Here is a 16,030-nt window from a genome sequence, read left to right on the forward strand (position 1 = left end):
GACGAGGTGCCCTGAATCTGAAACACAGAAGCTTAGATGGCAACTCTTAATCTTAACACATACATCTCAAAATCAGTGTTCAAAATGAACAACTTGTCATTTCGTACAGGCACCGTGCAAGCACTGTGATCGATTCCTTCGGTCCACAGGCTACGTGGGAGTACTGTGTGGTGCACTCCCAGTTAGTTATTGAGCAGAGGTACTACTTTGCCTAAATATTGTTTAGGCCTACTGGTCATCACCTGATACTGTACACACACATAGCTAAGAATCCTTGCTTTCATTTATCAGACTGCTTAGCATGTAGATAACTACCCTTTTTGTCCCTTAGCCTTGCATCGAGTTCTTAGCTGCAGTCAGTCAGAATGCAAGCAAAATGTTGTAGTTTTCCAGTTCTGATTACATGAAGTTCAGATCTTTCTGTAGTTGTAATTTTCTTTAAATTTGTGATCAATTTTCTTGGTTTCTGTAACCCTGCACCATTTGTGCTAGCTTAACTGTTATATAGTGAGCACACATGGTTTCAGCAAGCAGTCTGAGTTTTAAAATCTAAGTAAAAGGAAAATACTGTCATATTGCTAATATAGCAATATAATATTTATAATACTAATATGAAAATGTTGTAATTAGCTGTTATTTCCTATTCTAGACTAGTCTGGATGATTTTACTAGTAGGGTAATGTTAGGTTAACTATATGGGGGAAAACTGCACTTACACTAAAACAAAAAAAATTGTATACTTTTACATAGTTTTATTGGCAACAGTTTACTGCAGCAGGAACAAGAAATGGCTGATGTCTGAAATTTCCGGAAAACGAGATGAATCGCTTTTTAATAAACTCTTGCCAGTGTATTGGTTACCTTGCTTTTAAGAGGTATCTAGACTCTAGTGAACTAAAGCTCTTGTTACTTTGTAGCTGTTTGTTTTACTCCAAACATCTGTTGACAGTCAGGTTTACTCCCTAATTTGAGTGTCTGTCATTCTAATCTCTGCCCTGATTCTTGGGAGTAGTTAGCTAAAGGCAGGCAAGAATCTCTCATGTCCTCGTCCTTCCTAAAGAGATCATTTTATGCAGGATCTGGTATTAATCTGTAATATGTATTTAAAGTGCATTTAGATATATAATTCATCTTATGCACTGGGAATTCAAACCACCAAATTAATTACGACAGAATCATAAATTATGCTGGTCATGTTATGATTTAAATTGTATATTAATGCAGATGATGTTTCGACTTTCCTAATAACAGAAATATCACCAGAAGCCATGGAATAGAATATCATGCGACGAAATAAGTTACTTCACATTGGCACAATTTACTTTAATTTGCTGAACTGAAAGAAGCAGTACCACTAAAAACCAGTCTGTGCTGCAGCACTTCTTCATCCTGTCTGTGCCTGTGCTCACATGAGGGGGGCTTGTGTCACTTCACCATGCCAGACCAGGAGAGCTAGCATTGGAAACCTGTCGTAAAGCAGACTGAAAATTGCTGTGGTTTGCATTTGGTTTTAATCTGAAATCAGCCTTCTAGTGATAAAATTGATCTTGGAACAATGACGTAACCGGTAGTTTATCAAGTCTAATCTCTAAGCATCTTTCTCTCTGCTGAGTGTTAATTGCAAACCTCCCACGCTTTACTGTGTGGGAGGTGGCTGACTAGACTCCTCAACGGGAATAAAATTGCAATTAAAAGTTAAAAAAAAATATGGCAATATTTCCATAAAGGAATTTTTTAAAACTAGTATTTTTCTTGCAGTATTTGTTACTTGCCCTTCAGACTGTGATTATCTACTTTGTCTAATTTTGTGGTTACTTGTAAGGCATAGTGATTGCACAGTTGAAAATTAGACTTTGCAAACCTTAACACTTTGTTTAGGATTTGAGAATTCAGAGTTCTCAATCTAGAATGATTTCTCATTAATAAAAGTAAAAGCCAAGAATAACATTGCAGTGTATGCAGGCGTGAGAGTGAGTTGTCTTTTCAGGTTACTATAGGAAGGCAGTCTGGAGAGCTCTGTCATGGAGATGGATATTTGTGTGACTGTAGTAGATTTCTGCCCATCATAAATGTTTCCTCAAACAGTCATTTAGTTACTAGCTGATGAATTTGTCAGATGTTCTTGTGTTGAAAAGTATTGAGTTACTGAAGATTCTTGTGTTGTGTCTATCAAATCAATATCAGAGCATGTCTGGATGTCTGAGGTCAGGATTTCTTAGGAATAATGAAGTTTAAATACTAATTCATCTAATATTGTGACTAAATTTCTCTTGAGATTGTTTGGATGGAGTATTCTCACATCTTTTCATCAAAATGGCAGTGACCTAACCAAATTATGAGCATTTGAGTGGTCCTTTCGTACTCTCTTTAGAAACGAGAGAAGAAGCGTCACCTTTTCCTTTTGCTGGGGTGCTAAAATATCCTTGGTGCTCTACAGATGGCAAAGCAGTTCAGTCCCATAACGGAGACAAAATGTTAATTAGGAAACCTAATAAGGGAATAATTTGAATCGTGTTTTGTGTTGATGATAAGCAAGCTAAGTCCCCCTGAAATACAGACAAAGGCAAGAGCCTGAATAGTAACCAGTCTTGAAATGATTATGATCTTAGGTGGGATGGTTGATTTGATGGAGGAAGTGGAAAGGCTCAGGTAGCCTCAGCCGTGGGCATGCAGCTCGTGTCTTGTGTTAGAAGCCGGCACGCAGAACCGAGCAGCTGCAGAACCTGGCTGCTGCCTGGGTTGCATGGTGTGGTCTTGTCTTGCATCTTGCAGCTGGCAACATCTGGCATTTAAATGCTGAGTGGTGTGCTGGGCGATGTGCCACTTGCTGTGGCTCTTGCTGCCCCTGCAGCTTTTTCACTCTGGCATTTTTGACTCTCTTCCTGGGGAGGGCTGCGTAGGAGCTGGAGTAAGCTTAATGTAACGTGTATGTTGTACCGTAGTAGAATTGGGTTGGTCTGTCCAAGCCTGGACGGCTGCCTTACGGAGTCAACCCCGAGACATTCTTGCCTTTTCTCCAGAGTCCTTTTATGACTGATGAGTTTACTAAATTATTTTAACACTGCCTTTTATTTTAACAAAGCCTTTTATGCTTTTTGTTGTTTTCTTACTGAATAATTAAAAAAAAAAAAAAAGAAAAGTAGGGAGTGCTCAAAGAATCCCTTCCAGCTCACTTTCATATTTGGTCTTGTTTAATATCTTGACCATTAGCAGGTGTTTTTCAGGGCTTTTTTTTTTTGTGGTTCAGCGTTTTAACTCACCAGTGTGTTTTACATGCTGATGCTTTTGTTGGGCTCATATGTTGAGAGATGCTGATGGTGTCTGGTGCCTCCAGGTGTTTACAGCTGGCATTGGAAAACCTGAACCCCTTATGACTTTGCAGAGCTGCCTTTTTGTACAGTATGTCCGTGGCATGGTCCTGAAATGTCCTCAATAGTCTGATGGAGTTTAGGCTTTCCTTATTACATTTAAATGAAACTTAAACTCTCACAATATTGATGAACACAGTAATAGAGAGTTTCGGATTACCTCAATAATGTTCTTTATAAATAAATTTTGTTCTAGTTTGATTATTTGAAAATTCCATTGTCCTGTTTGATTATAAATATTAGCAATGAAAATTATAATTGGAGTTTTGTTTTGCCATGTTATTTCCTAATTTGTATCAGATAAAGTTTAAAAAACACCTAGGTATTTTCACTGAAGAAACTTTTCTGAATAGTGCAAGATAAGAATTGCCAGTATATGATGCTGAATTATGACAAATTATCACAGTATTTTGCATGTAATGTGAATTAAATATACACATGAATGACAGTGAATTGCTTAAATATTATTAAAATTAGAAAATGCGATAAGCAGAAGTGTAAATTTTATACACAGCACTGAAAATGTTGTCCTGGAGTTAGTTTCTCTGTTCACATAATGGAACGTTAACTTAAATGATATTGACAATGTCAGCACCTTTAACTCTTACTGTTGGCATGGCTTTCTATTTCAGTGAAATAAAAAGGAAACAAAAAGGCTTAAAAGTAGCAGCCAAAGTACCCTTTAAACAGTACACGTCGCTTAAAAATGAGTGCAAATTCCAAAACAGACAAAGAAGCATTCTGTGGCATGTATTGTCTTGTATGTAAGTCTAAGACTTAGGCATTCATGTGCAGTAATTGTATGTTAAGTGTGATGATATTCTTGCCAATACTTGACATTTCAGTGGTCTGACCCAGCCAGTGATCTGGCTGCGATCCTTACGGAATGCCTAGTAAATCTGTCTTCTTGTTTTCAGCACCCTCGTCCCATGTACATGCCTTGCATCTGGAAATGCCTTTAACCGATAGTCTAAAGTTACCCAAAGGGAATAGTAAAAAAAAGAGGTCTTCCACATCAGTGAGCTCTGAAGGGACAGAGATACAGTGCTCTGTGCCCGTAAAGGAGAAATGTTTTGAGAGTCTGAAGGAGAAAATATTAAAGAACGTGATTGAGAAGGACAAGCATTCAGAAGTTGGTAAACTACAATACTTTTTGTTTCCGGTGCTTTAGACAATAAAAATAATCTTAAAATGACATTAAAACTAATTTTATTGTTGTATATTTCTTCTTATTATGTACCATTAGGACTTTTTATGGTCTAATGACTTTTAAAGGAAAGTAAGTCATCAGCCAGACGTTGCACTTAGATGTTCTTTTTCAATTTGCAGGTGCAGTGAGAATGGAAAGAAAAGGAAAACTGGAAGAGAAAAGTTCTTCAACGTATGGTATGTACTAAGCAATAATATTTTTAGGAAAAAAGGAAAAATTCCCTAACACTTTATCTCAAAGAGCAAATGTAAAAATGTTAAATATTTCCTAGACCCAGCTGCATTTCTGTTGATCGTTTAGGTCTTAAAACCAGTTTTTATGTATATGACAAGTTTATTTTAGAAGAATAATTTTATAAGAGAAAATGAAAGTACTTGTAGCACTGGGACTGGGAAGGATACAGAAGTACTTATTAGAGGCCTGAGACGGGGAAAAAGTATTTTGGTTTGATTTGATTTTTTTCAGTTGAATTAATGATACTGCCTTTATTTCTTGTACTGTCTGATTTGAGGGAGGAGGAGAGAACAGTTCAGTATTACTAGCAAAACAATTTATATTTTCTTTCAAGAATTGCCAAATAAGAGGGCTTTGGTTTTATCCTGTGTTTTAAAAACAAAGAAAAAATTAGAAATGGATTAATAAGTGATTCTGCCTTGTTTTTAGAGGAGGTGAAAGTTCTGTTTCTATATTCCCCAAGACAGTAATAAGACTCCAATTTGTGTGCAGGAAGCATTCCTTAAATACTGACTTGCTGATTTATTTTCCGTAACAAGTCAATTTCCTCATTATTCATCTCACTGCTGATTACTTAGAAAATTATTGTGGATTGACAATGTTGGGGGATATATTTTGTCTGGGAAGAACTAACAGAATTAATAGTACTTGTCCTCATGCGTATACCAACAGCGCTTAGAAGTCAACTGCGGCGTAAAAAATATATCAGAAATTTTAGTCAGAATCAGTTTTCTATGAGGATGTCCTTGTGTAGTAGAAAGTCCTGACAACATCAGCAGTTTTGTGAGACTGAAATTGCCTTCAAATTATTTTCTGTGGGCCTAATAGTGGTTTTAAGATGGTTTTATCTTTTTTGCTTGGAATTCTGCACTTCTGAAAGCTTTTTCTCTCGCCCAAACATTTTTGTTATAAACTGTAAATAAAGTAGATGTTATAAACTATTTAAATAATGGCACTTATTTTGTATACTTTGCTGTATCTTCTGCTATGATACCTCAGTTAGAAATACTTAAAATGGTAAAACGTTATTTGTTGAGAGAAATTCCTTTGAACCATTCTACCAGCAATTAATGAGACATGCCCAAGGTATCAAGTAAATTAACTAAATCATTTTGATCTGACTAGGCAACTGGAATACTTGATTTTGAGAGTCATGTTTAGGTTAAGCCAAACGAAGCAAGTAATTTATAATGATACTGCTGTTTTAAAACGTTTAATTTTTATTTCAGGTAAAAAGAAAGAAAAGGAAAAGGAGAAAAAAGAGAAAAAGGAGAAAGATCATAAATCAAAACAGAAAAAGAAGAAGAAAAAAAAGAAGAAATCTAAACAGCATGGTAAGTTCAATTTACTTTTTTTTAACATAAACAAAACCTCTCAGTGTATTTCTGGCATTAGATACTAAAATTTGTTTCTAAACAACACAAATGTCAAATTTTAGAAATTTCAAAGGATAGGTTTTGGCCCTAAATATTGAAAGGATGCTTAGCTCTATGACCTAATTTTGTATTTATAACCTGTCTCTACATGATAGACATAGATATTTCATAGATGTGTTTTCTTACTTCAAAAGTTCTTTCATTTCTTCAGATTCTTTGCTTGAAGCTCAGTGCATGCTCCTACTTATTTTTCTTAGACATTAAAATTATTCTAGTATTGTCCATTGCTAAACTTCAGTGGTTTACTGTATAAAATGCAGCCCCTTCTTAACAGCTAATCCTTACCAGCTGAGGTTGGCATCTCTGTTGTAACAACCTTGTCTGTTGTCTTGACAAATAGTGGTTCTATTTGTCGTCTTCTCACTTACTTCTTCTGATTCTTTGATCATGTCACTCATCTTTTTATTTTCTGTGATTTCCATTCCCTAACAAAAACCCTTTCAAGCCGCTTTGTGCTTTTTTCTTGTTTGAGAAGCACTCCTCCTGTAAGAGTGAGGTTTAATACTTTAGCCCTATCCGTTTTGTAACTCTGCTTGGCATGATTTCTGTGAAAAACTGGGCAACGTTTGAGTTTTCTTTTTTTTTTTTTAAATAAAAAGATAACTACCCTGCTGACCAGTATAGTTTTACTGTTTCTTTGTATTTCTTACCCTTTTCCACATCCTTTGATTCTTTTAATCTCCCATAAAATCATGTTATAGGTTCCTTGGTTTACCTTTTTGTGTATTCAGTGCAATCTTAGTTGCAGCATTATGGCAATAAAAATAACAGCATGGGCAAATGCAGACTCATTCTGTCTTTTTTTTCTTGCCAAAGACTGAACTTTACTTTTTGTGTACTGTGCCTGCTTACTTCAAAAAGTGTTTCAGGACTTAAAATAATACTACTTATTTTTATCTTGCTGCTGGTTGGTTTGGGTTTTTTAGAACATCTTTAAATGTTCAAAAATTTAAAAATGAGAAAATAGACTATCCTTTCTGTGCCTGTCAGATTGACTTTACTTTCGTGTATGTTGAGAGTGTACTTTACTAGATATCAGTTGTTGTAACTTTGATAGAATACCTTAAAATATGGGAAGCTGAAAATTTAAAACCTCTCAAACAAAGAATTTTCAAGAAATTTTTCCTCAAGAGCATGTGGGGAAAACCCTATGCATTAATCGGAACTTCTCACCACAGACTTAAGATGCCTTGTGGTTTTCTAGAGTGATTATGCCTTTGTCTGTCCAAAATTTGTGCCATAACATGAAAATACTCCCAAATAATGAAATGCTTTACTGTCGACTGCGATAATCTAGGTTTCACATACTTTACCATCTTTATATTGGAGTAAAATAATTTTAAACTATACATTTCAATTGTTTATTTTATCTAAAAAATTATTGGGAGTTTTTTACTTGCACTGGGAAGGCATCTAAGTATTTGCAAGAAGATACTGGTAAATGCTTGGTATGCAAGAGCCAAAGAAAAGAATAAAAAGCCTGAGACCCTAAGCAGTCCTGGCTACTTCATCTGTGATTGTTAAAACATGGCAGAGTGAGTTTATACTCTCCACAGGTTCCGTTTTTAGGAATATGTTCAAAACTAATGTGCCATCACCTTGTATACAGCAATATCCCCAGGAGCACTCTAAATACAGTTTGATAAGAGTAAGAAAAATGTTTTGTAGCTCTTCTATGCTTTATGACAGACTGAGTGTTGGTGTAAAAGTGTTTGAAAAGAGCTTGCATCAAAATAAGCAAAATGATGATAGAAGTATTTGACCTTTGATCTGTAAAGATCTTTTGAACAGAGCTGTTTCAACAGGTAACAAGTTAAGCCACAGGTTTGAAATATGTTCAAAACTACAAATGTGTGTTTTGTAATGGGGAAATGTTTACATGGTATTTCCCCGAGGCATCTGCTTCATGTATTCCCAAAGTGAAAGGTAGAGACATTATCTGTCATCTTTGGTGTTGAATCCTGGAATTTAGATGAACGATCAGAAAACACTGCTGTAGTGCACAGTTTAGAAGGTTTAGGAGGAGTCTGTCAGAGTGGTGGATCTCATCTGAGCATGGGATGCTTTGCTGTTTTGTGAAGCACTGTGCTTGAGATCAGAAGGTCTAAGGCTCTACACTGCCTGGGGAGCACTTGGTTCTCTGGGTCCATACAGCTCTGACATGCAATGGGTTCTGCAAACCTTTGGTCATCCAGGTTTGTAGATTCCAACAGAGTACCTCTTGCAAATTAATGTCAGAGACATCTTCTTGTGCCCAGTATTGTTCTTTGGATTTATCTTGTTAAGGTTGTAAGGTGGTTTATTGTGATGTGTGGTTTTTGTTGTTGGTTTTTCTTCTCTTTTTTTTTTTTTCATTCCTTTGATCTTTTTGCCAGCCTGTCTTGAAATTTAGAAGCTTGGCAGAGGTACCATGATTAGATTCCAACTTCTAGGGACAATATCCAAAACTTTTAAATATTAGGAGAAAATTATATACCTCCCAATGCCCCAACAATTAGAAATCTTAAATCTAGACGCAGAAAGCAGTGGGACTTCAACTCGAGCAGTTTATTCTTTGCAAATTCATCTTGTGAAAATCTGTTTCTAGAGGTAGAAAACAGAAATTCCGAGGTATTCTGCTTGGATTTTTTTTTTTTTTTTACTGGGAAAAAAGTAGAATACTTTGGCAGGTTCTGACTTGAGTGTCTGACCCTAAAAAAGCCCATTGAAAAAATGATCTGTCAAAAAAAGGAATCTTCTCTTTCTCCAGGACTTACTTAGTCTGCTCTCTGGGCATGGGCAGAAAGGAAAGGCTGTGAGGCACGTTCCGTGCACGTGTGCTCCAGATAAGTTTTATGCAAGGCTTTAAAACAAAAAAAATACCCCAACTAAACCTTTTTTTAATACTCTGAATATATACCTGATGGACTGTTTGAATAAAGCTGTGTAACACAGAGGTAGGTAATTTCTGTTGCGATGTTCTATTACGGTGAGGTTGATAGCAACACAACATGAAATAATCAACTCAGCTACTTAGTGAGCTAACTCCCCTACAGTAAATATACTTAAGAAATGTGTAGATAGCGTCTTTTTTGACAGAAGGAGACAGTAAATATGAACAGTGGCTTTATGGAAGGTATTTTGGAGAGAAGTATATTGTGAAACCCATTGCAAGAAATCTGTAAATACAGGTGGTAGCACACACGCTTCCTACAGAAGGACGCAGGTTTGGAAATCTGATTGCTCACTTTATATTCAAAGTAAGAAGTTTTAAGAAAAGTAAATGGATACCTACTGGTAATTACCATTTGACCAGCATAAGACATGGTCAGACGTAGGTCAGGGCAATCCCATGCACAAGTACAGGCTGGGCGGAGAATGGATCGAGAGCAGCCCTGAGGAAAAGGACGTGGGAGTGCTGGTGGATGAGAAGCTCAACATGAGCCAGCAATGTGCACTGGCAGCCCAGAAAGCAAATCATATCCTGGGCTGTATCAAAAGGAGCGTGGCCAGCAGGTCAAGGGAAGTGATTCTGCCCCTCTACTCAGCTCTCGTGAGACCCCACCTGGAATACTGTGTTCAGCTCTGGAGTCTCCAACATGAGAAGGACATGGAGCTGCTAGAGCGGGTCCAGAGGAGGGCCACGAAGATGATGAGAGGGCTGGAGCACCTCTGCTATGAAGACAGGCTGAGAGAGTTGGGGCTGTTCAGCCTGGAGAAGAGAAGGCTCCGGGGTGATCTTATAGCAGCTTTCCAATACCTAAAGGGGGCCCACAGGAAAGCTGGAGAGGGACTTTTTACAAGGGCATGTAGTGATAGGACAAGGGGCAATGGATTTAAACTGAAAGAGGGCAGATTTAGGTTAGATATAAGGAAGAAATTCTTTACATTGAGGGTGGTGAGGTACTGGAACAGGTTGCCCAGAGAAGTTGTGGATTCCCCATCCCTGAAGGTGTTCCAAGGCCAGGTTGGATGAGGCTTTGGGCAACCTGGTGTAGTGGAGGATTTCCCTGCCCGTGGCAGGGAGATTGGAACTAGATGATCTTTGAGGTCCCTTCTAACCCTAACCATTCTATGATTCTATAAGACAGACATAAATCTGCTCAAGTGGGTCTGGAGGAGGGCCACGAAGATGATTTGAGGGCTGAAGCACCTCCCTTATGAGGACAGGCTGAGAAGTTGTTTATCCTAGAAAGGAGGCGGTTCTGGAAAGTCTTTGTAGTGGCCTTCCAGTACATAAAAGAGGCCTACAGGAAGGATGGGGAAGGACTTTTTATCAGGGACTCTAGTGACAGGATGAGGGGTAATGGTTTTAGACTGAAAGAGGGTAGATATAGATTAGATATTAAGAAGAAATTGTTCACTCTAAGGATGTTGAGGCACTAGGAGAGGTTGCCCAGAGAACTTGTGGATGCTCCATCTTTGAAGGTGTGAAAGGCCGGGCTGGATGAGGCTGTGAGCGATCTGATGTAGTGGAGGGTGTCCCTGCCTGTGGCAGGAGGGTTGAAACTAGATGATCTTTAAAGTCTTTTCCAACCCAAACCGTTCTGTGATTCTGTGATCTAGTGGAAGGTGTCCCTGCCCATGGCAAGGTAGTTGGAACTAGATGATCTTTAAGGAACCCAAACTGTTCTGTGGTTTGTGGTTCCATGACTTACCTGGGACAGTCTCTCCAGTTACTATGATTAAGGACAGATTTCCGGATGTGTTCCTTGAGATGTTACAAATAGTATATGTTAGAGGAAAATGTGTCATGCTGGTATCAGTATAAATGTCAATACTGCTGTTACCAGTAGGCAGAAGCGCACGGTGCTGTCTGTGCCTTTGTGTGTGTGGTCTGACAGCCTCATCCTGCTCCCCTCTCTGGCTGAGCTGGAAGGAGGGTCCACTAGTGAGAGTGTACAGATAGATAGATATGTGTACAGTGGGAATCTCTTCAGCAGCTGGGCTTAGGCACTGTTTGCCCAGTAGCTGCCTCTGTATCCCAGTTTCCCAGTTGCTGACACATGGAGATATGAGCCTCTGGGGCCACAGCCCCACTGCAGTAGACACGATCTCACTCCTATGTGCATGCTCACATGTTCCCAGAGTTGGCCAGGACTCCTCAGGTCTCCATAGCCCCCCTGGCTCTCGCTCTTGGAGAGGCACTCACACCCCGAGCTGGCCCGTGCAGACCCACTCAACCCTTGCTCCCAGGCCACTTCACCTGCTCACCAGCTGGTCCAGCTAGATCTCTGCTAACAGTCAGACGCTTGCACTGGCTCCAGCTGCTTAGCAGGAGCTCATGGGCCTCTGTGACAAGAGATCCCTTGCAAGTGGCTGGCAGTTCAGTCACTCATCCAGTCTGTCCAGGTGCTGGCACCACAGATGCATGAGCCCTTCAGCCCGTGGTCTGACTCCATTTGCTGGTGCTCAGACCCCCGTGCACACACCTGCATGCTGAATAGAGCGCCTCTCACCTGCCTAAGAGTTAGAAATGGTGTTTAGTAAGAATCACAGAATGGTTGAGGTTGGGAGGGCCTTCTGGAGGTCCTCTGGTCCAAACCCCCTGCCCAAGCAGGGGGCCACCTAGAGCTCAGGACGATGTCCAGACAACTTTTGAATATCTCCAAGAGGAAGACTCCACCACCTATGCCAGCATGGATAGGTCAGACTGTGCTGATCAGACACAGGGCATGGCCAGACAAGTGTGCTGACCAACAAACTATTTCTGCATGACTGGCCCTTTTTATCCCCTTATTCCTCTATTTTCCCCACACTTGTTCCTCCCCAAGTCACTTAGGTCCATCCATTTTCCACATCTTTGGTTTGTTCCCTAAACATGCCATAAGAAGTCTAATGGAATCCCAAAATTATTTTCCCCTACATCCCATAGTGTGCCCCACCCCTGGGCTGTAACCCCTCACTTAGTCCAAAAGGTGATCTAGAGAGTTGCTCTGGGTAACGCATCGTGATGGGTTTCACCTCTGGATTACGAGGTGATGGCTTCTGGGACAGCCCTGGGAGAGGCCTTAGCAGGGTGTGTTTGTTGTTGGCCTGCTCATCGAGCTCCTCTGGACTTGTGCCTACTGTCCTGAGATGCTCCCAGGCTCATTGATGAGCTGATGGCTCCTGGGGAATGGGGAATGTTCCAGGAGGGTTTTCTTTGGGCTCCCTGTGCTCCTCTGCAGGTGTGCAGATAAGCTCTTATCACTTCACCTGACAGGACAGTCAGCAGTTACTTTTGGTAGCAATGTTGGTAGTGCTACAGACAGACCAAAAGCAAAAGGGGAGAGCTACTAGCAGCATCTTTAAGGCTAGCAGATGGTACAGGATGGATTGTGGAAAAAGAAGACCGTATAATGTTCTAGGAAAAATTATTCCTCTGAACATTCAGAGGTGGGGGAAAGGGGGAGTTAAATGCATAATGCTTGTCATAGCTATTAAGCTTAATTATGCTTCTTACTGGAATTTTTTTTGTAAGATATGTTATGAAAAGCTTTTGCCATTTCATATTTACAGTTTTATCATCCTAATACCTCAATGTTCATATTTTTACTTCTAAATGTTGCAGTATACTTAATTCTTTTTTTAATTTTGCTTTTGTCATTAACTTTACTTTTGTAACAGTGACTTATTTTCTTTTAACTTTTCAGATTATTCAGATTATGAAGATAGTTCTGTTGAATTCTTGGACAGGTGCTCCTCTCCATTAACGCGGTCCTCGGGGAGCTCTCTGACTTTGCGCAGCATGTTCTCGGAGAAGAACACATCATACCAGTACCCAAGAGCTATCTTGTCTGTCGACCTTAGTGGAGAAAGTAGGTTGGCTGAACAGCAGTTTTCAGTTTGTAGGTTTAATTCTTTAGGAAAGAGAATTTTAAAGGAATTTGGTTTGTGTTTGGGATTGTAGCTATAAATATGGTGACTGATTTATACTTCATCTATTTAACTCAAAATGCTTACGCTCCTCAAGCTGTTCTGCATTGTACTTTTGTTAAGTGTTGCTACTCTGAGGACATCACATCAAAGACGTTTTACAGAGTTCATCAAGAAGTCTAATATACCAGCAGTGTGTTTTTTGCTATATGCAAGTTAAGATTTTTAACTGCCAAACCCTCCTATATGTCTGTGAAGTGTTGCATCTCCACGCACACAATTTCACACGTGTTTATTTTTACTAGACCTTTCAGATGTGGAGTTCTTGGATGATTCCTCTACAGAAAGTTTGTTACTTAGTGGTGATGAATACAATCAGGACTTTGATTCAACCAACTTTGAAGAGTCTCAGGATGAAGATGATGCTCTCAATGAAATTGTTAGATGCATTTGTGAACTGGATGAAGAAAATGGCTTTATGATTCAGGTAAAGAAATTTGGGAGGTGGGGGGGAATATATTTTCCATGTGAATTTCTTGCTTGTGAAGGTGCCGTTTTGAGACCGAATTACATAGAGAGCTGTAAATAGAAGTGAACAATAACAAATTATTTCTACGTTCTGCATTTGGCGTGACTCTGTTCAGCGTATGCAGAACTGTTACTCTCGGATGGGGTTTCTCTAACAAATCAATGTGTAGACGGGTTTGTAAGGAAAGGTAACCTTTTTCTTTATAGCTAATTGATAAATTTGGAATCAAGTATCTTTTCCTGCATGCAAATCATCACTTCTGTCCACAGACCATCCCGATTATACCAGCCCTTCTGGTTTGGCACTTGTGCTTTGCAGTAGCAGTTGTAGAAGCCACTCTGTAAATGTACCTCAGCTGTATCCAAGATCTCTGCCATATAGGTGTTAATATTGTCAGTAACTGTGATGTGTGTGTGTGTGTGTGTGCTTCATCTTACAGCAGCAATTTTCGAACTAGAAATCCCTAGCTGGTTTTAGAAATGGCTAAGAATTAAAATATTGGTGTAGGAAAAACGGAAGAGTGTGCAATTGTCTGCATATCATTCAAGTGCTGATGGATTGTAACTACTGCTGCTTATTTCTTTGTACTCTAATGAGGGAAGCATTTCCCATTGAGTAATGAATAATTTTAAGTTTTTTGTCTCAAGGAATTCGTAATATAGTGATTAGGACAGGTGCAAGCAAAAGTGAGGAAGAGCTCAGTTGTCAATAACTTTAAAAAAAGCAATGAAATTCCTGTGGGTTTTTTTGCCCACTCAAAAAACAGGTTTGTATCCAACTATTAATGTGGTACAGTTTCTGATGTAAATATGGAGCCTTTTTAGTTAAGACTTGAAGGAAGCAAGTATGACTGTCCTGTGTTAATGGACTTTTGAAGTCTTTTGGAAATGACAGAAAGACCTGAAACCGAAGGACACAAAGACTGTCCCTGGGAACACACTGAAATGCAGTGCTGTGTTGGAGGAACTAAGCAGGAGTTCAGCTGCGGTAAAAATATGGAAAAATGGACTGGTGTAGAAACCTTTGGAGAGAGGAGAGGAAATGGTAGCCGTAGCAGTAGGACAAGAGGAAAGGTGTCTTCAGTGTTTTGAATAGGTTGATGCTCAATAGCATGCCAAAGCAAAGAGGAGAGACTTTTGGTAGTAAACCAGCAGATATTTACAACGCAGGCAAACGCCGAGTTGGGGACGGGAAGTGTATTTTTAAGTGGTGGTTTCCTGCCCGTTTCTGAACTCCAATGACAGCCTGATTTTTTTTCCTCTTCATGCTTTGTCTCACTGAGAGCAAGCAGTTTGCTGTTTCTAGGCCCTCATGTCTTACCACTTCTATTTTGCTCTCCTATTCTCTTGTTTCTCCTCTTTCATTTTCTCTTCATTTTCTTTTTCTTTTAGATTTTCCATTGGTGCGATATTAAAAACACATCTTTCTAGCGCACTGGAGAGATGCTTTGTAAATATAAATAATTAAACTGAAGAGTTTTCTACTTTTCACTGTTATGCTGTAATGTATTACATTATCTTTCTACTTTACTGTAATATTATACTCTGGTCTTATGTTTCACTGCTAAATATTTAGGTGCTAAAATACTGAATGTTGTAATAAAATGTTATTAAATATTACGTCTTCATAATTTTTTTTCCAGTCTGGAATTTGTGATTGAGGTAACTTTCAGAACTGGAGCTCTTTTTTTAGCTTGATGTCTTTGCCTACCCAAACACAAATTGCCCAACTAAAATAATCTTACTCAGACCAGCTATTTAAGTTAAACTACTGTTCTCTGCTTTTGACGATACAAGAAATAGCTTCACATTTTTCAATCTACTTATCTCAGTTTTAGTTTTTGCTTTTGTTTTTTTTCCCTGATGTCAGTGTGAAGAGTGCTTGTGTTGGCAGCACAGTGTGTGCATGGGACTGTTAGAGGACAGCATTCCAGAGCAGTACATCTGTTACATCTGCAGAGATCCACCAGGTACGGGTAAACCACCTTTATCTGCAGCTGTCTGCTGGGGATTTTTAAGCAGAGACGTTACGCATTGCTTAAATTGTTATAAGCTTTGTTTTGTGTTACCTGTTACGCTGCTTTGGGGCAAGTGATTCTAAGTTTGGCTCTGAGCAAAAACTTACTTTGCTGTTAGTACTGTCTTGTTCAGCTATGCTAAATCCTCCAAAACCTTAGCACTTCTTCGTGTCGTTGTAGTCTGAAAAGTCCTAAACAAATCGTTCTTGTTCAGCAACCTGTTTTGCCTATGCTTGGAATCGTATCTGTTCATTTAAATATTTTTTTTAGAGGAAAAGGTCTCATTACCACACTACACACAAATATGCTGTAGATGTCATTTCATATCAATTGCAATGTTATAATGTTTGTGTTTGTACACCTAAATAAATAAATAAATGAATTGTAAAGAAAGATGAG

The 16,030-nt window shown here is 39.0% G+C and overlaps 1 protein-coding gene across 10 annotated transcripts in view; it reads left to right on the forward strand.

Annotated features, from left to right (window-relative positions):
* The window catches only part of PHF20L1 (PHD finger protein 20 like 1), a 64,144-nt gene that overhangs the window by 35,557 nt on the left and 12,557 nt on the right, over positions 1-16,030 (forward strand). For 6 of the 10 annotated variants that reach the window (XM_086608858.1, XM_086608860.1, XM_086608861.1 and 3 more), the window contains 5 exons: positions 4,698-4,754; positions 6,042-6,146; positions 12,863-13,027; positions 13,391-13,572; positions 15,484-15,583. In XM_086608858.1, the coding sequence (XP_086464984.1) occupies positions 4,698-4,754; positions 6,042-6,146; positions 12,863-13,027; positions 13,391-13,572; positions 15,484-15,583 (609 nt within the window). Of the gene's footprint in view, positions 1-4,285; positions 4,505-4,697; positions 4,755-6,041; positions 6,147-12,862; positions 13,028-13,390; positions 13,573-15,483; positions 15,584-16,030 lie in introns of all 10 variants that reach the window. The other 4 variants (XM_086608854.1, XM_086608855.1, XM_086608856.1 and 1 more) reach the window with 1 other exon arrangement.

Source organism: Tauraco erythrolophus, chromosome 3, assembly GCF_009769465.1.
Source record: "Tauraco erythrolophus isolate bTauEry1 chromosome 3, bTauEry1.pri, whole genome shotgun sequence".
NCBI classification, from domain to species: domain Eukaryota; kingdom Metazoa; phylum Chordata; class Aves; order Musophagiformes; family Musophagidae; genus Tauraco; species Tauraco erythrolophus.